General features: G+C 35.9%; 1 protein-coding gene and 1 pseudogene across 1 annotated transcript in view; one reads left to right on the plus strand and one right to left on the minus strand.

Annotated features, from left to right (window-relative positions):
• Window positions 1-1,496: 1,496 nt before the first annotated feature.
• ITGB1 (integrin subunit beta 1) overlaps window positions 1,497-26,000 on the minus strand; it is a 49,920-nt gene continuing 25,416 nt past the window's right edge. The window contains exons 4-16 of the mRNA XM_049777166.1: window positions 24,249-24,471; window positions 22,689-22,859; window positions 21,504-21,742; window positions 19,842-19,997; window positions 17,947-18,042; window positions 17,431-17,520; window positions 15,628-15,768; window positions 15,284-15,483; window positions 13,335-13,573; window positions 12,956-13,178; window positions 10,724-10,956; window positions 7,567-7,733; window positions 1,497-2,346 (exon numbers count right to left, since the gene is read on the minus strand). Coding sequence (XP_049633123.1) covers window positions 2,281-2,346; window positions 7,567-7,733; window positions 10,724-10,956; window positions 12,956-13,178; window positions 13,335-13,573; window positions 15,284-15,483; window positions 15,628-15,768; window positions 17,431-17,520; window positions 17,947-18,042; window positions 19,842-19,997; window positions 21,504-21,742; window positions 22,689-22,859; window positions 24,249-24,471 — 2,244 coding nt within the window. The 3' untranslated portion in view covers window positions 1,497-2,280. The remainder of the gene's footprint in view (window positions 2,347-7,566; window positions 7,734-10,723; window positions 10,957-12,955; window positions 13,179-13,334; window positions 13,574-15,283; window positions 15,484-15,627; window positions 15,769-17,430; window positions 17,521-17,946; window positions 18,043-19,841; window positions 19,998-21,503; window positions 21,743-22,688; window positions 22,860-24,248; window positions 24,472-26,000) is intronic.
• LOC126013946 (peptidyl-prolyl cis-trans isomerase NIMA-interacting 4-like) lies at window positions 19,078-19,448 on the plus strand (annotated as a pseudogene).

The following is a 26,000-nucleotide window of genomic DNA, read 5'->3' on the forward strand; positions in this document are numbered from 1 at the left end:
ATTCCTATCAGATTTTTAAAACAGTGAGGTCTGAGAGAAATCAAAGAAGAAAATGAATATTAAAAACTGCCATGATCAGTGGACATCTTATTTGTCTTTTTTTTGTTGTTGTTATATTTTTGGTAGTTCTATTTTAGATAAGGGTTTCTGAAACCCCATTTACAACCCTTTTCACATAAGAAATTTTTATGACTCTGGATATATAGAGATATAAAACAGGAATACAATTCAGGCATATATAGATAATTAAAAATATAGAAATTTTAAAGCTACATGGACTCAAGTTGGGGTCAAAACCCACAATTTATGAAACTGGGGGGTGGTTATTTTGTTTTTTTTGGTTTTTGGGTCACACTCAGCGGCGTTTAGGGGTTACTCCTAGATCTACACTCAGAAATCGCCCCTGGCAGGCTTGGGGAACCATATGGGATGCCGGGATTCAAAACACTGTCCTTCTGCGTCTAAGGCAAACACCCTACCGCTCTGCTATCTCTCCAGCCCCCGAACCTGGTGTTTTGATAATATAATGATAGAACTTTAATCTTGGTCTACTCCAATCTGAAAAAACTGCTCTGACTGGTGGCTCAGGAGTCAATTCTACCACACCCTTTATTCTAAAAATCCTGGAACATGAGAATAAAAAAAAAGTAAGTCTGTCCAGAAGAATCTTGGGAGTTAAAATGTTTAATTCTTAACTGAAATGTGTTATTAGAAACTACAAAAAACACCTAACTGAAACCAATGAAAGGCTACTGATTTCCAGAACAAGGAAAAGACATATAAATGTGAGAGAATGGTACAGTAGAAACTTTTCATAGTCCTCCCCTGCAAATTAGTCTGGTATTTGTTAGATGTTCTAGAAGAGCATAAGCATACATTTATTTTAGTTAAGCATTATGTATGAGATCTATATATATATACACACACAAATATTGAAAGTATAGCTATATACTAACAAAATCCAAATGAAAGTGAAATGTTCTCAATCAGAAAAATGATGACCCTTTGTACCATAAATAAAGTCTAGGCCTTGCACAAGGGCTCATGCGGTAGTAGAGCAGGTAGGCATTTCCTTCCACTTGCACTTGGCTGACCCCCAAGCACAGCCAGGAATGATGTCTGAGCGCAGAGCCAAGAGTAAGCCCTGAGCACCGCTGAGTCTGGCCCCAAAACCAAACAAGAAAGGACTTGTAGCCTTTGGCTAAAGCTCTAAAATGACAGTCATACAGTTCTAAGTAAAGTAGGGATGAACCCTATCTCTTGGCACAGGAATCTGAATGCGCTGAAAGAGAAGTGCTGAGAAGTCTTTATCCAGAATTACTTGCAGTCCAAAGATGATCTGAACATGGTTACGCTATATCACTTTCCTTAGGTATAGTGTTCCCAGTCTTTTTATTAAGAAATATTTTTCATTAGTTTCTATAAAAATGTCATGCAAAAAATAATCTTATGCATAGACTGGTAAAATATATTGTCATCGAGCAACAACATACCACTTAAATATTTGAGGCATTTTATTTAATAAATAACTTCAGGAAACAGCATGGTAAAAAGTGAACTATTAAAATTAAAAGGCACTTTAAACAAAAATGTGACTAGTAAGAAACAAAATGGGTAAAACAAGCAGTGAGAAATATACAGTGGTCTGTTAGAGCACTAACTGAAATGAAAGTAATGCAAGTGAGAGCTGCTGCTTAAGCCACAGTTCCATTTCACATGTTCCTAAAAGGCAAATTTACAGCCAACACATCAAAGAAACAGGACTAGTAAAAAGTCTCACCCCAAATTACAAACAATACATTTAAGGATTAGAGAAGTCATTAAAAAAAGCACCAGGCTTTAAACAAAATAAAATGAATGAAACAAACAGAAGTTCAGCCCTCAGGTCCCTAATTCAGCAAGTAATCCATAAATTAAGACCTTTATGTCAATATGCTAAATCAGAGACATTTTTTGCAATTACTACTCCTGCAAACTATTTACCCAATTTTGAATTTTGAAAGAAGGTATGAAAATGATCATAATTAACTCAACATCTGGATTTGACTAGTCCAGGAGGAAAAGGTCAAAAAGGCACAATGTGACCTTAACTGACAAGATTAACCATCCTGTCTCAAGTCTTTAGTCAGTCCCTGGCATTGATTATAACATTATTTTCAAAAATAATAAGTCTTTTAAATTATACATATTGTACATTTTCAAAACCTGGCAATATTTCCCTCAAGCTACCTAACTGTGACTATGAAAATGACTATCTTCATTCAGTGTTGCGAAATTTGCTTATTTTCCCTCATATTTCGGATTGACGACAGTTGTCACGGCACTCTTATAAATAGGATTTTCACCCTAAAAAGGAAAAAAAGGAAAAGGAATCATCATTTACTCTATTAAAATTGTGTTATTAGCTTATAAAACATCATAAAGTCATGTTCAGATGTCATTTGTGTTTTGTCTATAAAATATCACAATCGACATTTTTAAAAAAACCCTTTTAAGATAACGGTTTACAAAGTTTCAGAAAAAACTGAAGGTTTTCAACTGCAAGACTAAAGGTGTCCCAAGATCTGGCATTTCATTATTGAGTGCTGCTGCTGCTTCTACAGGCTTGGTTTAAGAAAGTCCTCCATGGCAGAGAATGTGGTATTAGATGGTTTCCGAATTCCTTTCTCAAAGAAGATTCAACTTTTCTGCCATCAGTTGCCTGAAGCTTAACTCCTGATTATGCATGAGGTCCTTGGAAGTTAGCAAGAATCCCTGTTTTTCATCTGTGCTAGGATGTACTCCTGGGGCTCTTCAACAGAAAGTTTCATGGGAAGGCAGTCACAGTCACTCAAGGTACCGCGGCTCATGCCTCACCAAGTCATCAATTGTATTGACAAAAATGCTTATTATAATGTCAACAAAATAATTATCATGAGATAATATCATGGTGAGTGGTTTAATTTTAATGCAATACTATATTTGTAAGTAAAAAGTAGTAAAAGCCAAGCCAAACTAAAATGAAACTTCTAAAAATCCAAAATATACCAACTGCGGTGCACTGACCAGAAATGTTAAGACAAAAAGCCAGGCCACCAGTTTCTTTTAAATTCTATATTATATGAAGACATACTTTTAAGTATCTGCTATAGAAAGTCAATTAAAAATAAAACCAAATATGGAGCTGGAACAATAGCACAGTAGGGAGGGTGTTTGCCTTGCACAGGGCTGACCTAGTGGATCCTCAGCATTCCTTTCTCAGCAGGTCCCCTAAGCCTGCCAAGAGTCCTGGGCACCACCATGAGTTAGTAGCCCAAAAACACAACAAAAAATACAACCAAATAATATCGCAAGAACGTATAGTAAATACAAGTGAAAAATTTGGGGGGAAGAAAGTAAGATTTTGAAATGTTAGTCTTGCTAAGCATGGAAATCAATTAACATTTTGGAAGTACAGAGAGAAATATGTATATTCTATAAGACTAATGAGAAAAAAAAGGGGGAGACCTAGGCTATTTTCAAAATAAAATTAACTAAAAAATGTCAAAAATTAAGCAAACATATTAAAGTTAAGTGTATGTCAAGTCAAAATGTATAGAAAAATAGCAATTTATACAGAAATACGTTCATCTGAAAGTCTTCATGGTCATAAAGTTGAGTATATGTTTTGGAGTGGGGAAAGGAAGGAAACAAATAATGAAAGCAGTGCCAAATCAGAAAAGAATGTGTTATGCTAAAAAGAATGAGATTTACCCTGCAGATATGAAATCATTAAGGGACATACAGAATGTAAGAAATACCAAGTAAGTTACCATGACTCCAAACCACCAGTTAAACAAAATACCAATCAACACACAGCAATGTGTCTTATTCTTGCCCCACTCTACCCCATAGAGTACAACTTGGCCAGATACTTCAGAAACATGGAAGAACTCAAGACTTAGAACAAGCAGTATTGATAGATTCTGGATGATTAAAAAATAACTATAAATTCTGAGCTCTATTCCACCGTAAGAGAAATAAAACACTTTACAGACATTACAGAAAACATTTTCCAATGGAAATAGGAAATGATCTAAGAAATTACACTTCTAGCAAGTTTATGGTCCAAGTAATTTATACATTTCATTTCTATCTTCCTATCTATATATAATGGTAGTACTTTCCATTCTTTCAAATAAACTACCACTGAGTTTCTTTAAATAACTCTTAATATATATCTCTAGTATGCAGCAATACATATTTTGGGAGATTATAAAAAATAATCAGAAAGAAAAATCAACTGTGTCCAAAGTACAATTTATATGGCAGAACTTACCTCTGGAGAAAAGTTTGTCTTTTCATATATAGAAACATTTTAAATTATCATTTCAAAGTCCATTCAAATAAAAGTTTAACATGCAAAATTAGAACAAGAATTAAAGTATTTGCATTAGGCATCACTCCCAATGACTAAAAGATTCCAGATTAGTTGCCACCATTCAGAATGCAACCCATCCCATCCCAACAAAAAGCAAAGCCTTGTAAAACCAAGAGGACAGGATTATACTGAGAAGTGATGTCCTCTGTTGTGCGTAAACTGTTATTCTTGCACTGACACTGCAATGGCTATACATATAAAGTAGTCTAATGCACACTGGTGTGTGATTAGGAATTTGCATTTAAATTTGCAAAGCAGCACAGGAGGCCAGTTCAAGTGGTTGGGTTTTGTGTTTGTTTGTTTGTTTGTTTGGGGGCCACACCCGTTGACGCTCAGGGGTTCCTCCTGGCTATTCGCTCAGAAATCACTCCTGGCTTGGAGCGACCATATGGGATACCAGGTGATCAAACTGTGCCTAGGCTAGCACTTGTAAGGCCTTACCTCTAGTGCCACTGCTCCAGCCCCTGGTTGTTTTTTTGTTTTTTTTATATATATACATTAACAATTCTGGTTAACCATTTAATTTTTTTGAATGTACCTACATGGTGTTCTACCACACTGAGATAAACAAAGCCTGCCTATCATCCAAAACATAATAAAGATCACTGGCAAACCTTGGTCTCCTATCAGAAATAATTCCAGGGTTTGTTTTCAATACTGGTGGCTCACTCATTAATTTATTTTCTAATTTAAAAAACTCTCAATGATCTGTTAAGTTACTTGTCTGGATTTCACTAGTATATAAGCATTAAGTTTCATTATTAATCATTAATGAAGCCCTTCAAAGTACACTGTATCGCACAACAAGAGTAAAAAATTCACCTTTTGGTAAGACAGTGAAATTTTCTTCATGAAAAATTGTTAATATTTAATTACTGATGTAACATGAAAGGTAAAGTAAAGAAAAACCCTAACAAATCTTTTTTTTCCCTCAAAACACTACTTCCTTCAATATATATATATATATATTTTTTTTTATTTATTTATTTATTTTTTTTTTTTTTTTTGGTCCACAGCCAGTGATGCTCAGGGGTTATTCCTGGCTATGCACTTAGAAATCGCTCCTGGCCTGGGGAACCATATGGGATGCTGGGAATGAACCCAGGTCCATCCTGAATCTGCTGCGTAAAAGGCAAATGCCTTACCACTGTGTTATCACTCTGGCCCCTCGAAATTATTAAAGAAAAAATATCCAGTGTCTGAAAATGCATCGATATGCCTGTCTGTGGATTTGATAATATTTTCCTCCTACTGAGTTAACCACCATTTAGAAAGCCTAAATATTGCTAGAAATAAAAGGAGGGGAAGTTGACAATAGGTATCTATTGGTATTAATCAAACCAGGAGTAGCCCTTGAGCATTGCTGGATATGACTCAAAAGCAAAACAAACAATAAATTCAAGAATCAATAACATTATAGTTGTATAATATAAAATGCTAGCTTACATTTTTTGTTTTGAAATTAAGATGTATTTATTTTTGCTAGCTAACCCTGAAGTTCAAATAATGTAGGTATTATTAGAGAAATACCAAGTAAAAAAGCATAGCACAACCATAACTAGAAACTGACAGCTGTAATTCGATCATCAAAAACAATGGCACCACATAACAGATTTTAATACTGACTGCATTTAAAGATACATAAAAACAAAGGTCTAGGAAGTGGAAGAGATGGAATTTGGTCCCAACCAAATGCTAACCATAACATTATTTCAACATAATACAGATGATGTTTCTACTCTATAAAGCGTATTTCAAAGCCCTTCTAAACACACAAATCCTAAATAAACACATATAGAAAAGTCATGTAAATAAAGCCACTTTCAGAAAATTGAGATAGTAGTAAAGGACACACAGTGCAAAAAAAAAAAAAAAAAAAAGATAAAGTTTACATGCAAAGACAGAAAGTGAAGGAAAATACGAACGGCAATTTAGAGACCAGCTTTACGTCCATAGTTTGGATTCTTGAATTTATTAATAGGACTCTTGTAAATCGGATTTTCTTGCTAAAGTAAAAGAAATAATTTCTAGTGATTTTTATCAGAAAAAATATATACATACATATAGTGTTTAAGCACCATAATTTTTTTTACTCTTTTAGTAAGCTTACTTGTCTGAAATTAATTTTAGCACCCAAACAAATGATGGTAAAATGCTAATGACAAAAAATATTTTACAATTTTAAATCATCACTGATTTCTTTTAAAAAAGATGACTATAAAAGGGTAAAGTATTTGATCATACAATCAAATGAATCTTTTTCAAAATAACAAGATTAAATAAACTACCACAAACTTAAAGCAATGTGTACTGGATAATTTGCAGACTAAATATGCCTTAAGTGTAGAGTTCCTGAAATATCAATGACATGCCAAGATTTATCATGCCCACTGGACCCCACTGCAGTCCCAAGAAACCACTGATTTCTGCCTTTTCTAGAATATCACTTGACTGAACTAAACAGTATGCTGCCTTCTGAATCTGGCTGCTTTCCAAATAAGACTTCTTCTTGAAAAAAGAAAAGAAAAACTATCCACTGAATAGCTTGCCGCACGGAAAACATTATTTGGAGCTATACAAGATGGGGAGGAGAAAAGCAAAACAGACTTAAGATAAAAATTATGAATAAATAAATGTAAAGACGATACCAAAAGATATTCATTTTTTAACTATCACAGTGATTTAATTTAGTGCCATTAGAAGATAAATGAATCAAAGATATATTTTTTATAAAGATAGATTCTTACATAATACTGCATTTTAATAGAACAAACTTATTTTAATCTAATGCAGATTCTTTGAAAAATAAACTATAGTAAAAAATGTGGGGCCGGAGAGATAGCACAGCGGTAAGGCATTTGCCTTAGATGCAGAAGGATGGTGGTTCGAATCCCAGCATCCCTTATGGTCCCCCGAGCCTGCCAGGAGCAATTTCTGAGTGTAGAGCCAGGAGTAACTCCTGAGCACTGCTGGGTGTGACCCAAAAACCAAAATAAAATAAAATAAAAAAAATACACACACACACACACACACACACACACACACACACACACACACACACACACACATATATAAAATTCCACTGATCAGTTTTAGAATGAATAACTTATTAGAAGTATTGTATTTATTTTATGAGCGACCTTACTATTTGATGCTTTGCAACTTACCGTATCCCATTTGGCATTCATTTTTTCCTTTTCAAATTTGGCAAATTCCCTTCTGTCATGAATTATCATCAAAAGCTTCCAAATTAAAAGCAATGCAAGGCCAATAAGAACAATTCCAGCCACAACACCAGCTACAATTGGTATGATGTCTGGTCCAGTGGGACATTCTGTAAAAAATTATGAATACACTAGGTATTAAAATATGCAGAAGTAAAAGAACAACATAGTATCTTTAAAACATACAATAATAAAGCCAAAGTAAGAACATTTGCTCCAAAGCATCCAGAACAACCTAGTGAGTTCAAAAGGTCAGAGCATATATAAAATCAATTACTGGAAACTGAAAACTAGAAAAATCATACCTTTGATAGCATGAAAAATAATTAAATGCTTGTGTATAAATCTAATAATAGTATGTATGATATTTCTTTTTTTTGGGGGGGGGGCATATCTGGCAGTACTCCTGGTTCTGGGCTTAAAAATCGCCCCTGGCAGGCTCATGGACTATATGGAATGCTGGGATTCGAATCACCAACCATCCTGGGTTGGCCGTGTGCAAGGCAAACGCCCTACCACTCATTGTATTATCTCTCCGGCCCCTGTACAATATTTCTATACTGAAAATCACCGAATACTAATGAAAGAAAGACCAGAATAAAAGTACAGCTATTCCATGTTTACTTATTGGAAAACTCAATATTGTGAGTTTTTCAATTTGATTTATAAATTATCTCAACAAAAATTGTGGGATTTTTATAGACAATAGCAAGTTAATTCAAAAATTCATGAATAAGCCAGAACTACAATGGGCTGGAGAGATAACACAGTGGCAGGGCATTTGCCTTGCAAGCAGCTGACCCAGGACCGACAGAGGTTCAAATCCCGGAATCCCACATGGTCCCCCGTGCCTGCCAGGAGCGATTACTGAGCGCAGAGCCAGTAGTAACTGCTGAGTGCCGCTGGGTGTGATCCCTCCCAGATTTTTTTTTCTAGAAATGCATATACCTGGGAACCCACATTATCCTATGTCAAGAGTAGTCTGAAGTAAGAGTGTGCAGTGTGCAATGTGTAAAGGAAATAGCCAGAAAGAAGCCCAGATAGAAAGTTGTTTAATCCTCAACAAAATTAAGAAAGGTCAGTCTTTTCACCAAATGGTGCTATAACAATAGGGCACTTGAAAAAGAGGAGGAAGAGGAGGAGGAAGAAGAAAAGAAGAAGGAAGACAGAAGAGGAAGAAGAGGAGGAAGAGGAAGAGGTGGAAGAAGAGGAAAAGGATGAAAAGAAGAGGAAGAAGAGGAGGAAGAGGAAAGGAAAAAGAGGAAGTGGAGGAAGAAGAAAAGAGGAAGAAGAACAATGCAGATACTAAGATTAATAAAAAATGATACATATACGAAGAAAAAAAACCCATAAAACTTCTAGAACAATGTTGTCTAAGTAATGCTCTCTGGAATCACTCAGGGACAACAGTAGTAGCCTCAGGAGCAACTGAGAAGCATTGTTGGCTCACTAGAAAGGTGGCACAAACTAGAGTGATAGAACAGAGGGTAGGGCCTTGCACGTGGCCGACCTGGGGTCCCCCAACCCTGAAAGAAGTAATTTCTGAGAGAAGAGACGGGTAACCTCTGAGCATTGTGAGAGTGGCCCAAAAACAAACAAACGAAAAGGTGGCAGATTCCAGGACTGCAGTGAGTTTTTAAAAAGGGGTGGAAATAAGTCGGGTAAGTGTAGGATCCTCTGCAAGAATCCCCAAGAAAAGGCCTGAGGCTGCACAATGGGCTGAAGGCAAAGCTCTGCACTAGAGGCTGAGGCTCTAGTGTCAGTAGGAGTGACCCCTAAGCACTACCACGTTTGGGCCCCAAACCCAAAATCCTTCCCTTCCCCTGCCAATAATAAAAACTGCCAGAGGAAAATCCATAGCTTGCAGGGGTCCTCAAACTACGGCCCGCGAGCCACATATTGTATTTATTCCCATTTTGTTTCTTCACTTCTAAATAAGATATATGCAGTGTGCATAAAAATGTGTTCATAATTTTTGTTTTGACTATAATCTGGCCCTCCAACAGTCTGAAGGACAGTGAACTGGGTCCCTGTTTAAAAAAGTTTGAGGACCCCTGGAGGCAAGGAGTCCTTATATTAACAGTAAAAGCAAGACACTTTGTTAAAAGAAAAACTTGAAAAGTTGCAATTCATCAAATTAAAAAAGCTTCTGGTCTTCAAAACCCACTACTGGAAAATTAAAGGACGAGGAAAAAATGAGTAGGTGACAAGCTTTGCAAAAATGCATTAACTTCAGTTGTAAAATATACAAAGAGTTTTTTTTGGTTTGGTGTTTGTTGTGAGATTATTTGGGGGGGGGGGCACACTCAATGATGCTCCTGGCTATGTGCTCAGAAATCTCTTTGGGGAGACCAAATGGGACACCAGGAAACTGAATTGCGGTCCGTCCAGGCTAGCACAGGCAAGGCAGACGCATTACTGTTTGCACTACTGCTCAGGCCCCGTTTGTTTAATCAAAACCAGGGTAGCCATATGCAAGGTAAGCACTCGGTACTATCTCTCAGCCAGTAACTAGATTTAATCGTCAGTTTCCATCCATAAAACTTAACTCGTTTCTTTTTTCTTATTTCTTTTTTTGTTTGTTTATTTTTGGACCACACCCATTGATGCTCAGAGGTTACTCCTGGCTATGCGCTCAGAAATCGTGCCTAGCTTAGGGGGGACCATACAGGACACCGGGAGAATAGAACCGAGGTCTTCTTAGGCTAGCACTTGGCCTTACCTCTAGCACCACCGCTCCAGGCCCTTTTCTTATTTCTTATATACAATTTTAACAAATTTAAAAATGCCTCAAAAAGTGCTAGACAAACAGTACAGCAGGTAGGTCACATGCCTTGCGTGCATCCAACCTGGATTTGGATCCCTGGCATCACATAAGGTCCCCTGAGTACACCAGGAATGATCACAAAAATATCTGGGTCTGACCTAAAACCCAAATAAATAAATAAATAAATAAATAAAAAGGCCTCACTCAACTTGAACTTAAAACTATCCAATTAGAGGTTAGTTCAGGATATCAGTGAAACTATCAGAAAGCCTAAATCGGAGAAATAAGGCATAAAAGAAAATGTAAGGAATTTTGACACAGATTCCCTCCTACCTGGGGTTTCTACAACGTAAACCATGCTCTCCTTGTGCCCGTGCACTGAGTATGTGAAATAGAACCAGCAATCATCGATATCCTTCTCCTTACAATGGGACATTTGGCTAAACTGCCCAGGTTGGGGCAATTTGTCCCGACTGTCAACTATGGTAATGTTGAAATGCGAACAATCTTGTTCACACGTGTCTTTCTTTTCTCCCTTATTGAAGACTCTGCACTGGACACAATCTCTGTTAAAATACAAATTGCAGTTAATTATACCATTTTTTGTAAAAATTCTCCGCATGAACATTTTCTAGGATAAAGCTAAAACCATGGGGGCACGGGGTCACATATAACTGACTGTGGAGGCTGTGAAAAATCTACCAACAACTCAAAATTTCTTCACACATTAGGACCAACAATTGATTTAAAACTAAACATAATAATGAATCCAAGGTGTTTCTGGCAGCATCTTGAGTCTCAGTGGTAGCATGGGCTCTGAACACACACAATCTCTACACTGCACATGTTCTCACACCTCCAATGACAAGGAGTGTTATCAGAAACACCACACCTTTGAGCTAGGCTATTATCTTTAACGGTTGCAGTGGTCTTTATTGTATGTGCAAAATGTCCTCTTACAGAAACATTATTTAATTATGGAAAGTTCTTCATGTAAAAACAAAGATGCACATCATGTCAGTAGTGCAAATTTGCTTTCATTAACAGCAAAATTCTATGTATACCAAAGAACTATTTTAGTGAATTTATAAATTTTTTTTGTTTATTTGGGGGGGTGGGGCCACATCCAGTGACGCTTAGAGGTTAATCCTGGCTATGTGGTCAGAAATCCCTTCTGGTTTGGGGGACCATATGGGGTGCCAGGTATCAAACCTAGGTCTGTCCTGGATTGGCTGCATGCAAGGCAAACGCCCTAACGCTATGCCATTGCTCTGCCCCCAAATTTATAATTTATTACAGTACATGTTTTATTTATATACTTAAATTTATCTACAGTAGATATACAGACACTGAATAGGTATATGCTTAGATATATAATAAAGATTTCTTGAGAACAAAAGTCAAAACCAAAAAAAAAACAAAAAACAAAAAGAAAATATTTAAAAAGGTTCTGTTAGATTCAAAATCTTTAGGCAAAAAGGTAGACAACATTTCTAAACTGGTGAATTTACCATCGGTAAATAACATTTTATTGGTAAATGAAATATAAAACTACCAGCATGCACGCTTTATGGTGTTGAGTTAAAACTCAACTATGATTAACTTTATTAAATCAGTGCCTTATTAAAAATTAATAAAATGGATCTATACTTTTAAAAACTGCTAGCTTAAGATGAGTTATAGGTAGACCCAATTTGTGGACTCAGAAACTCAGGTCTTTTAAGACTTGAACTGGTGCCAATACAGGCCCAGAAAGTACTAAAGCCTTCCTGCGCCTCCCCCTCCCCCCCCCCAGACACAAACACACACACTGTCCTCTGGAAAGAAGCTCCAGCAGAAACAAGGGCTGTGGGAAGGACATGAAGAAGGACCACCCAAAATTACAAATTCTTCTGACAATGCCATGGCAATGGGCTCTCATTTAAGAAGGCAGCCCTTGTGGGGAGGCTTGAGAGAAATTCTAGAAAACAACTCTAGAAAGACAAGCAGGGCACCTCCTCATTCTCGGGGTGGCCCACATCTCCACCTCAGATATGTTTTCTCTAGAAGGCACCATTCTCTCCTTATAATCTCAACTAACACTCACTTGACAAAAATATTGCTGGCTTTCAGTTAAAATTATATTTCCAATTAAACTTTAAAAAAGGAAATAAAGTAGTAAGATAAACTAGTTCTTATAGACAGTATCTCACAAAATATTTTAACCGGCAATTAAAAAATCAAACACTATTTTTTTGTTCAATAATATTTTTTCAAGGAGTAAAAAGTCTTCAATTTTGCTTTGAAGTACTAACCAGCAATTGGTAATGCTAATTTGACAAGGTGATTCTGTTATATAGCAATACAAATTAAAAGAAAAAAGCCAAAGGGGGGAAAAAAAAACCCAAAACCACTTTTCTATGAGACATTTCACTTTCATGTGACAAACACTAGCTATCGAGAAAGAATTTTCAGAAAAGTTTTTCAATGTAAGCAGGAGTTTTACAACACTGCTGTGGTAATAAGGTATTACAGTTAGGACAACAGACAGTAAAAAACTGTTTTCAAGAAACAAGAAATACTTACTTATGCTCAACACAGACACCAATGCAAGTCTGACACAACTCGCAAGTCGAACCTTGGAACTTTGGATCTGTGCACTTACAGGTACCACACTCACAGATGCCGCGGCCATTGCAGATCTGTCCATTTGAGGCCAGGCATGTAGTGGTATCCAAAGAACAGTCACACGCACTGCCAGTGTAGTTGGGGTTGCATTCACATACACGGCACTTGCAAACACCATTCCCTGCAGTGAAACATACATTTCTCAATACAAATATAAGAGCAAAATCTAGCACTGATTTAAAAGTGAAAACAGTTTAACTATAACATAATATTGCCCCTTTTGCTATTTATTCACTTTATTGTATCTGATGCATCATACTTTGGAACCCTTTCTCACCTCCACAAATCAAGCCATTAGATCTATCACAGTTGAAATTATCACACTCGCAGAATTTTCCAGAATAAATTTCATTTGTATTATCCCTCTTCCTACAAACACACTGTCCACAGACGCACTCTCCGTTGTTACTACAGATTTCTGAGCTGTTTTCTTTCCTGCAGTATGCATCCATGTCTTCACTGTTAACTTCATCTGTGCTACATTCACAATGCCTACCAACACGTCCCTCGTCACACCTAAAGAGAGAGTCCAAAATTTCAATCACAAAAAATAATTTCAAACAAGTCATACTGTGAGGAAAAAGGCCAGGAGAAAGAACATGGAGACTATACACAGTATTCTTACCCTTCAATTTATTATTTTACAGAGTAATCTTCATACCACAGATGTCATTGGTAAGCAAAACACACAGAAACACACACACACACACACACACACAAACACACACACTACATATGGAAAAGAGCCATAGGGCTAGGAAAAAAAACTTTGATAACATAATGGCATTATTTCCACCAAAATTAAAAACATGATCTGATAATAAACAGGTCAACAAAACATTATGCATCTCAGGATATACTTTCTAAGAGTATTCTAGCTAATATACCTTCAAATGATACATTACACTATTACAAGTAAATGATCTCTAAATATAAAGCAATAGCATATTTATATTATCAAGTATCATAAATTCACCCCAAAAATCAGATTCTCAGGTTGAAGAAAAAAGTAAACATAGCAACCAAAAATGTAACTATGGTGGGGGAAGGGTGATAGTAAATCAGGTCGGGGTTTGCCTTGCACACAGCCAACCTGGATTTGATCCCCGGTATTCCATATGGTTCCTGCAACCCACCAGGAGTGGTTCCTGAGCTCAAAGGCAGTAGTAAGATTGAGCACTGCTGTGTGAGGCCTCAAGCCCAAAAATAAGTAAATAAAAGTTTTTAAAAGTATCTTATGGCAGATTGTACAAGCATACTCTATTTTTTAGAACACCTAATGCTTAAAGACATAGAATACACTAATTCCCTAACAAGAATGTAAAAGGAAAAACAGTAAAAACATTTTCAACATAATTAATTTGGTTAAATAGTTTTATGAAAAGATGCATCGATCAGACTCAATCATGGTAAGTACACCATGTAAAAAAGTGTAAAATTTTGTTTTTATAACAGACAACCAATAATTGATCGGAAGTATAATCATTTGCTATTCTCCTAAGTGGAAACGCTTCAAAGTTGACATTTCTTTTAAATGCTCTCCCTCAATATCTTAAAGGGGAACATCTACTGAGAATGTTATTTTTTTCTCGTGTTTTTTGCTTTTTTGTTGTTGTTTTGTGAAGCAAGATACTTTTTATTGAACAAAATTTGCTTAGGATAAAGATGTGAGGGGAGAAAAATGGAAAAGTATGTGTTCAACAAAGAAGCTCATTCTTTCTGGAGAAGTCAGGCTTCTCCAGGGTGGAAAAAGCAAAGATACTAAGAGACAAGCAAATGAGATATGTGTTCAAAAGAGAACATAGGCTTGAAGAACATGCCTACATTCAATTTTAGTTTTTAAAGAACTAGAAAGAAAGGACATGGGGGTAAAGTGCTTGCCTTTGTATGCAGATGACCCAGGCTTGATCCCTAATACCCCATGTGGTACCCAGAGCTCACCAGAAATAATGTCAGAATTAGAGCAAGAAGTAAGCCGTGAGCACTACTGGTACAGCGCCCCCACTTAAAAAAAAAAAATCAGCCCCTCAAAATTAATTAAAAAAAAAAAAAGAGCTGCCTTAAGAAACAAAAAACAAGAAAACTTTAAATGTAAAGAACAGTCTTAAAGGTGGAAAAAGATAGACTGTATCTACCAACTATAGTATCATGAAATTAATCTTGCCCACTGATAACCATTCAAGCCAACACAGCTTTACTGACATTCTCCAACAACTGCAAACTTACCTGCAAGCTCCACACTCAAAAGTCCCATTTCCTTCATGACACTTGGGACTATGAGGAATTCCTTCCTTTTCACATTCACAATTACAGATGAAGTGAAGAATGATCTCTACCTCTTCGGTGAAGCCCAGAGGTTTAATTTTAATTGTTTCAGGATTCCTACTTGGGCATTTTTCTGAAGTTATGTTTATTTCAAATTGAACCTTGAAGATAAAAATAACAAGTTAACTAAGCAATTTATATCTACTGGAAATATTCGAACACTATTTGTTTCTGAAATAAAAAATGATAGTGTATATTCCAGCAATTATTTTCTTTTCTAGAGAAACTATTTCTACAATATATACCTCATCTCCAATGGAAATATTGGAGCATTTTCTTCCATTTTCCTCTGTTCCATTCACACCATTTTTGCAGAAAGATTTGTAACTTATTTTCACTCCTTCTGGCAACTTGCTGTTCTCCAGAATGACTTCTGAGGAAAGAGACTAAAAAAATAAAAAAGATGAATTAGATATAGAAATGCCAAACAAAATGATACTATAAAAAAATAAAGACAGAAAACCTTTAGGTCTGGTAAAAAACAAGTATCATTTATAAAAAATATTTGAAGCCAAACCTGACTAAGTGATAAGAAAGCCAAGAAAGCATACATACATACACCCCCACACACAAATTGGCTCTACTTAATAATAACTTCTTCAAAATAATGACTTCGAAAGACATTTGCTTCAATTATGAAGTCATATGGCCACATGGTACAGAAATCTGATAATGAGATCTAGTAACTCACAACAAGCATTTTCTTTTCAAATTGGTAATATAATATTAGTCTCCCTTCTGGCCTTACTATTTCCCAAAGGAAAATAAACCACTGTATAGTCTGGAAATAAATTTGATTAGGAACTATTATAACTCTGGCCAAATAAACAAATCAGGAATTGCTGAAGGGGGGATTCAAGCCAGTGTCCTATCAACAAATCTATCAACAGAACTTTAACAACAAATGGAAGGAAAATGCTGCATACCTAACTTTTAATAGAATTACATGATAGAAGTGAAAAAAAATTTAAATGACTTTTACAGACCGAAGCAATAGTAGGGCATTTGCCTTGCACATTGCTGATCTGGATTCGATCCCTGACATCCCATATGGTTTCCCAAGTCTGCCAGGAGTGATCCTTAAGCACAAAGCCAGAAGTAATCCTGAATGCTATCAGGTGTGGCCCAAAAACAAAAATAAAAAATTAAAGTATTCTTTAAGACAGAGAAGACATGAACAGCTACAATTTTGATAATCTTTCTAAACTTGTCTGTTTACTTAAAATGATTAGAAATCGATGTTGAAAGATGTTCTGAATCAAATTCTAAAAAGAGAAAAGAGCTCTTCTTTAATTTTAATTCAAATTCTCCTGTAAGTTAAAAAGTCTTTTATAAATCTTATAAAAAAGTATAGCTTTAAATATATAAGACAAAATTTGGGATAAAAGGGGTTTTCCTTTATATGCAGCTGACCTGGGTTCCATTCCCAGTATCCTCTATGGTCCCAAGCATTGGCAGGATTAAGTCCTGAATGCAGAGCCAGGAGTAAACCCAAGCATCACCAGGCATGGACAAAAAGACAAAAGGATAAGCAAAAGTTTTTCAAAGGGATGTCTTAGACTGTGGGCCACATGTTCAAACAGATCTTTTGCAAGTGGAAAGCCCTGGATTTCATACCAATTTCCATTCCATTTCCAGCAAGAAATCCCAAGCACCTGCTGGTATAAGCCTTATCCTCACAACTAATACCAAAGAGAAACTTCAGAAACTTTCGTTATCAAAGTAGATGAACCTTTATATGACACTGAGGAAGAAAAGGATTGAGCGAATTCTAAGTATATAAATGTAAATTAAGTGTCATATTTATATTCCAACAAAGAAAGTTACTGCTTACTATAATTCAAACATTTACTGGGACATTGTCCTCACAAGGCTTTATCATATTTATTTTTTAGCTTATGCCAATAATTATGCTTTTATGTCAGAATAAATTTTTCAACAGATATATAGCATTTAAATGTAATATAAATATTATATGTGAAGAAAATTTTATTTTATAGAAAGTTTTCTCAACAGGATATTGTACACAGATCTTAAAATATACTTACATTGTATGCATCAATGATCAACTGAATTACATTGCTAGAATTTGCAGATAATGTTCCTACTGCTGATTTAGGGATCAAATTTTTCAATTCCTGCAATTAAAAGATAAAGCGTTCTTTAAAAGCCCAGTTATTCAACACCTCCTGAGCATCTACTATTTCTTTTTAAATACCACTTCCCTATATATTTACTAAATAACTTGTCTTACTTGAAAGAATTCATTCTGTATATATGATTAAAAATTAGTAACTCAATTTTATAAAATACAAAGTATATTTTCTCACACTTTAATTCAGACACAGATTTACTTTTTTGGATTTTGGGTCACACCCAGAGCGCTCAAGGGCTACTCATGGCTCTGCACTCAGAAATCACCCCTGGCAGGCACAGGGACCATATGGGATACCAGGAATCGAACCACCATCTGTCCTAAATTGGCTGTTTGTGAGGCAAATGCCCTACCACGTACTATCACTCCGGCCCCAAGCAATGTTGTTTTTAATATCATACATATTTACCTTATAAACAGGCTGAAATTCCTCAGTAACTGCAAAAATCGTCTGAATGTTATTTTCACTAAGCTTTTGGACAAGGTGAGCAATTGAAGGGTAATCCTAAGAAGTAAAATGATAAAATTCAGTATGTATTAACATGTGATCTATTTTAATACTTTTTAAAGAAGCAGTGGTTTGTACACTTACATCTAACTCAACTATTGCTTAAAATTTGCAAACCTTAAAAAACAAGCAACTCCATCCAAAAAAAAAAAAAAAAACAGACATGTCCTCAAATAAGACAGACATCAAATAGGTAAAGTGTTAGTCAACATCAGGCAAATAGAAGCAAAACCACCATGAGATATCACTTCATACCTGTTGGACCAGCACACATCAAAAACAACAGAAAACAAATAGTGCTGTGTATATGTGGGAAAAGGAACCCTGAGTTACTGTTGGTAGGAGTGTCATCTGGCTCAGCCACAATGGAAAATAGGATAGAGCTTTCTCCAAAAAAATTAAGAACTGAGCTTCCTAATGACTAACTTGGTAATTCCATTTCCTATCATCTTCTCACAATACAAAAACAGTATTCTGAAAAGATATTTACAATCAACACCACTATTCACAAGGGCTAAAATCTAAAAACAACCCAAGTGCTCAAGAATAGTAGAGTGACTAAAGAAATTGTGTTGCATATACAGAGTGGAGTATTGCTCAGTTCTAAGAAAAAAAAAAAAAAAGAGAATATATGATATGCCACTATCTGGATGAAAACTAGAGGATATTATCAGCAGAGGGACAAACAGAATAATCTCTCATATGCAGAATATAAAGAAACTAGTGAGAGATTAGCAACTAGTCAATGGCAAAGACCCTAGAAGTTGGCCAGCAAAACTTGAGTTTGCTTAGGGTATGGGAAGGAGTAGAAAGGGGTTTTGAGACGTTCACTGAGGAACATTAACCTGCAGGTAGTGGATCTGGTGCTGGGAAATTGTGTACTTGAATCTTTTTTATTAATAATATCATGGTGCTTGTTCCTCTTGAAATAACAAAATTAAAGTAGATAATGTGTATGTATGGATTTCTAATCCTTTTCTTTCTTTGTATAAAATAATTCACAATATAAAGTTTCAAAACAAGGTTTTGGAGATGCCTCCCAAAGGAAAAAGCTGTTCTGAGAAAGAGGAAAAGGGGAGAGGAACCTCTGGAAGTGACAGTGCTGACAAGAAGGCTCGGGGTCCCAAAGGTGGTGGCAATGCAGTAAAGGTCAGGCACATTCTGTGCAAAAACATGGAAGAATCATGAAGCCATGGAAAAGTCTGGACATGCAATTTAATGAAGTGGCCAGTATAGTGAACATAAAGCCAGGCAAGGGGTGACTTGAGTTGATGACCAGAGGACTATTTGAAGAAGCAGCATTTGCCTTGCCTGTGAGTGGTCCAGGTAAACCTGTGTTTACAGGCCCTCCAGTTAAGACTAAATTTGGTTATCATATTATTATGGTAGAAGGGAGAAGATAAAAGTGTATAAGACGTTGAAAAAAAGTTTCAAAACAAGACTATACAATATTATATACCAGTGCTATGAAATTAAAGAATTGCCAGAAAATAAAGGCTATATTAGGAAAAAAAAAAAAACAAAGTTTGAATTTCTAAAATTTTATTTAACTTTCCAATTTTCCTTTTCAATAGAGGTAAGATACATCCATTTTAAAAATCATATGCAAGAAGTATAAACAAGGCAATTATTATTTAGAAATAAAATGAGAGATATGTAAGCAAAAAGTGAAGTGAATGAACAAAACCCCCAAAATTGGAAAAATCCATACTCAGTCATCTACATACTCAGTATCAAGTACTAAAATTGTGTAAGAACTCATTCCAAAGGTAAGGAATTAATTAGTTATTACTTACATAATAATGACTCATCGTGTACACATTATTCTCCAGATGGCACTGCCCGTCGTTTGGTAAGACAATGCCACCAAGTTTTCCATCTCCAGCAAAGTGAAATCCAGCATCCGTGGAGAACACCAGCAGCCGGGTAACATTCCTCCAGCCAATCAATGACTTGTAAAGAAAAGGATATTAAATATTACAAGAAATTCAATGTAAATCTTCTTAATCTGCACACAGGGTTCTCTAAACACTGCCAGAAATGGATTCTCAGCACAGAGCCAGAAGTCACTGAGCATTGCCAAAATAAAAATTCTTAACATACAACTCTATTGATATAAAAAAAAAATAACACAGCAGTTAGTGTTTATTAAGTACTTAAAGGCACTTTATATACATGTTTAAACTTCACAGAAGTCCTATGAGGTATATATCTTTTGTTACTCCGTTTTAAAAATGGGGCTGGAGAAATAGTCCTGAGCACTGCTGGGTGCAGCTCAGAAACAAAACAAAACAAATGAATGAAAAACTCTAGAGTAGCTAGTAAATAAAATCCTCAGATTGGTAGTGAAAGGAAAATCTGAAGCCACATTTTAACAATCTAAAGAAATATCTTAAGCACTACACCACTGTACTCCACTTATAATCCTAGGTATCTGCTAGAATCTTGCAAAAAATTAGTTGGAAAATAATCAATCATTAGAAAGCATCTTGAATCAAGGAGTTCTTTTGAGGGATAGGGATACTCTTAAGTGTGAAAGGGGAACTGTGAGGCACACAGGGAGGGAAAACGAGGCACTCTAATATAGGACAATAAGTCTTAGGACTTATCCACATCGAAATGTTTTCTAGTTTGATCTTCAGAGATAACATTTGGGCCATCTCAAAATTCTTAGCTGGCCACTGATTCATAAAATTCTAACCACCATTACAAAAAGAGATGAGACTACTACTTGTAATAAAAATGTTGCAACTGAAATCACAAATGTGACTTCAAAATCCAAGTTTTCACATTTCTTACAAACTAGGACTTAAAAGTCATTTCTTTTTGAATTATCAAGATCTAAAGATGTCTTTCAAAGACAATGAGCAAATGGAAAACACACCAAAGAAAATAGTACATAAGTAGCTGTTTGCATTTTAATGCTTTCAATGCTCCTAGTGGGATCTCAGAAAACCTCAATTCCATTTCTGACACAAAAGCCAAAAAGTCAGAATACTTGGACTGCTTTTCAACCCCAGTTAGATTACATAGGCCAAAAGTGCCCACTGTCAAATGCTGAGCATTCTAGCTCTTAAAATTTGTATAGTGGGCTCAAGAGATAATACAGCTGGAAAAGCATTTGCCTTGCATGCAGTAAACGATCCAGTCTACCACATATGGTTCCCAGAGCCAGCCAGGATCCTGGAGCACAGGATCCTGTGTAAGCCCTGAGACAGCCCCCCAAAACTCACACAAATGTGTATTTAGTTTTGCTTTGTTGTGGAGTCACACCATGAGGAACACAGTGCTTATTATCATTATTGTGGTGCTCAGGGGACCATTGGGGTTCCTGAGGATTAAACCGTGGTCTGCTGCATACAAGAAAAAATACCTTACTTACTGTATTACAAATGTGTGTGTGTGTGTGTGTGTGTGTGTGTGTGTGTGTGTGTGTGTAAATAAATGAATGCACTTACTCCACAAACCGCAACTTGCATAATGGCATCAAAGCCACCTTCCGGAGAATCCAAATTTCCAGATATGCGCTGTTTACCAACAAGGTCATTGAATACTTCTCCTTTGTCAGTAAGACTAAGCACATTTTTATAGCTGAAGGGACTGGTGCAGTTCTGTTCACTTGTGCAGGGATTCCTGAGTTTAGCTGGTGTTGTACTAATATAAGGCATCACAGTTTTCTCCACAAATGAGCCAAACCCTGTAAAGAAATTGTTTATGTAGATACATGGAAACAGATACATGGACGCATGAACTTGCATTTAAAAAAGTGACTATTATCACCTGGTAGACAATTTTTTCATAATAATAAAGTTATGCAGAATACTGCCTAATTCATTACTAATAAGGTAAAATATGAACTTTGTATGTTTATAATATTTATATGAATTAACAAGGGCCAGAAGGATAGTACAGTGAATGGGCAAACCTGGGTTCAATACCTGGCACCCTATACGGTTCCCTGAGCTCCCCAGGAGTTATTCCTGAGTACAGAGCCAGAAGTGTAACCCAAAAACAAAGAAACCAAATAAAAAATAATAAATCCTTTGACAAACAGCACCTTTCTATCTTGTGACATAGTATGTGTCAAATAACACAGTAGTGTTTGTACAGGGACAACAAGGAGGCAGGTACATTATCAGATGTGTGACAGCAGTCAGTACTTAAGGGACTGACTTCACTCAGAAATAAAATGATAAAACTGATTTGCTAGGCTGCAATAACAGTAGTGTAGGGTGCTTGTCTTGTAAACAACCAATCTAGGGTTGATCCCCAGCACCATATATAGTCCCCAGTATATCATAAGAAGTGATCCATAAGCACAGAGCCAGGAATAAACTCCGAGCACCACCAGGTATGGCCCCCAAACCAAATACAAACCCTAAATAAATGGCCTGTTAGACTCAAAACTATGTTGTAAAAAACAAGAAGTACCAAGAATTGCACAAATGGGGGCTTCAGTGACAGACAGTGAGTAGAGCACGAGCCTTGCATGAGGTTGACCCAAGTTCCATTCTTAGTACCCCATAAGCACCCCATAAGTCCAACCAGGAGTGAACCCTAAGCACAACTGAGTGTAGCCCCCAAACAAAAGGAAAACCAAAAATTACACAAAGGAAAATGATTAACTTTCTCAATAATCCTACCAATGCGAAAGTCTGAAGTAATCCTCCTCATTTCATTCATCAGGTCTGTTCCAAGACTTTTCACGTTCTCCAAATCATCTTTCATAGAGTAAGAGAGGTCCATCAAGTAGTAGAGATCAATTGGATAGTCTTCAGCTCTCTTGAATTTTAATTTGAATGTCTGAGGCTCCCCTAATTCAAGAGATTAGAAAATTTAAGTTGCCTTACCAGCAATCAAAAGCAAGGGAGAAAAACCAAATAAATTGTGTTTGCAAAGCAAATCATTTAAAATGAAATATATCAGAATTCATCAATGTTTCAAATAACCTGGCAATTCTATAAGGCAGCTCTCTTGGATGTACACTCAAATCCACTCAACAAAATTTTAAAATACCAACCCCTAAAAATGTAAGATGAAAAGTCAATATCCCCAATCCAGTGAGAAAAACAGACCATCAGTCAACTGATGACTAAAACAGAGGGAAAAAAAATAGATGGAACAACATAAATTAGCCTAGAATGAGAACGGTAAGAAATTATATGACACCAGAATTAGTAACTGAAATGGACTGATGTCATTATAGATAGAATAGAATAAGTTATGAATAGTTATAAATTATATCTACAGAGATTATATCTATCTGAATAGATATAAATTATAAATAGAACATATTATAAATAGAATAAACTGAAATATATTAAAAAATAGATTATATGTTATCTGGTGGAATTATGATGTTCTCTATTTAGTGGAATGCTACTAAATAATAATAATAGTGGAAATTGGAGCATTAAGCAAAATGACTTTATAAATGAATAACACCATTTTGTTTAAGATTGTCTGAGAATTTATTGTTCTCTTTATTTCTTTAGATGCAGTTACCACAAATTCCGACAAAAATCTATCTTGGGCTGGGCAAGAAGGGCACTTGTCTTCCATGCAGTGAACTTGGGTTCAATACCCGTCACGCCATGTGGCCCCCTGAGAACACTGCCAAGAGTGATCCCTGAGCAAAGATAGATACAGAAATAAGTCCTGAGCAATGTTAGATGTGGTCCATAAACAACAACAACAACAACAACAACAACAAAAAACCACTTAATAATATTACGTTTCTTTACTTTCTGTTATTATACCCTATAAGTGGACCTTTTCATTTTTAAAACACATGAAATCTAATTCTTTATGTATCTAAACAGGACTCTATTTCAGACATAATGCAACATTTATTATCAATATTAACATGTAGATTTAAAGCATATGTGTCTTAGAAATTATGTCTCAAAAATGTCTTTCTAAAATTAAACACATTCTATATTTCTATTTACATGTCAAAATAAAATCTTCAAAAGAAGCCCTAAGAGTTTTCTCTGCTCAGAAACAGAGTCAGTGGGCCCGGAGAGATAGCACAGCGGCGTTTGCCTTGCAAGCAGCCGATCCTGGTTCGAATGTCCCATATGGTCCCCTGTGCCTGCCAGGAGCTATTTCTGAGCAGACAGCCAGGAGTGACCTCTGAGCACCGCTGGATATGGCCCAAAAAACAAAACAAAACAAAAACAGAGGCAGTGAGTTTACAGTACCTGATCGCAGCTGCAGGACCAACTGCTGTGGCTGTATCTGAGTGATGTCTTCCGGAAGGAGTTTCTCTGCTGTTCCTTTGCTCCGGTTGGTCACATTTTTATTTTTCTTGATCTTTTTTGAGCCCCTGGGGTTTTCTATGTCATTTGGATGGCAACCCTTCTTTTTTAAAGCTTCTAAATCATCACATCGTGCAGACGTAGGCATTCCTTCTTGTAAAAATGTCTAAACGATATATAAAATACAAGTTACTTTAAAGGTTTATGAGTCAAGTTGTATAAATAAGAGTATATGACCCAATTACAAAAATGAAGCGACACATAAAATGAAATTTATTTCTGCTTTTAAATAAAATTTAACTTCATTCAAATTCTAAGTGTTTTTTCTTAAAAGCAAGAATCATTTTCTAGAAAGTAAAATCTTCATTACCTATATATTATAAATTTATATTATAAATGTATTTATTATTCTTTATGATTGAATTAAATATGCATTTAACTGTTCTACTTTGAGATCCAGAGAACCTAACCCAAAGAAATTTCTTCTGGGGCTAGAGAGATAGTACAGGGGTAATGTATTTGTCTTCTTTCTATGTGGCTGACCCAAGTTCAATGCCAGGAATCCCATATGGTACCCAAGCCCACTAGGAGTGATCCGTGTGCACAGAGGCAGGAATAAGTCCTAAGCTCAGCCAGATGTGGCCCAACACCCCCCAAATTCTTTCAGTAAAATCATTTATAAAACATGATTAATAATTACTATTAAGGAATACACCACAAATAGCAAGTGTTTTCCCAATAAAAGTCCCTCATATTATATAGCATTTCCATTATAATAATATGAACTCAGAATGTTTAGAGAAAATATGTTATATTAGAAGCATCTCAATTAATAATGCTACTTTTAGAAAGAAGACAGGCTGGAGATACAATACAGCAGATATGGTGCTGGCCCCCAAACCAAAACATAAATTAAAAAATTAAAAATAAAACGAAGAAATGTTGCAAAGTTTCTGTATTCTTGAAGTTTTTGAATTCTTATTTTTTAAGAATTCTGTATTCTTAATTTTGAAAAAAATTGCAAGGAGCTAATACTATTATAAACAAGCTTTTAAAAACTTAAATATTAATTATCTAATAAGAGTCATGAATATATTTCCAAGGGAGAATTAATGAAAAATATATGTATACATGTGCAAATAGTGGGAGAAAGGGAGAATGCTTCAGAGCTGGAATGCAGGCTTGTATGACCAGAGCTCTGTCCTGGCATCACAACCTCCTCCCCCATATAAACATGGCCCCTAATGGTCCCAACACTGCTGTGTTCAAAGACAGTCGTATTTCTGAATCCTAGAATCTGTTCATCAGATGACCAGGCCAAATATGATAATCGGCAGTCCAATAAAACATATTAAAGTGCAGTAAAAATGTCCAAAGAGCAAGCTTATGGTACTGATGCCTTACGGTAAAATTCGCAGTATTGATGTGATTTCAAAATGTATTTATACCTCAAACAACAGGCATAATTTTTTTTGATCACAGACTAGAGTGACAGTACAGCAGGTAGGGTGCTTATTTTGCATACAGCCAAACCAGTTTTGAATTCTGATATCCCAGATGGTCCCCCATGATCACCAGAAGTGATCCCCTGGGTACAGATTCCAAAGAAAGTGCTGTGCACATCCAGTGTGGCCCCCAAAACAAAAAGACTCCCCCCAAAAATTTAAGTTTTATCAGATAACTTGAAGAAGTAAA

This window comes from Suncus etruscus, chromosome 7, assembly GCF_024139225.1.
Source record: "Suncus etruscus isolate mSunEtr1 chromosome 7, mSunEtr1.pri.cur, whole genome shotgun sequence".
NCBI lineage: Eukaryota > Metazoa > Chordata > Mammalia > Eulipotyphla > Soricidae > Suncus > Suncus etruscus.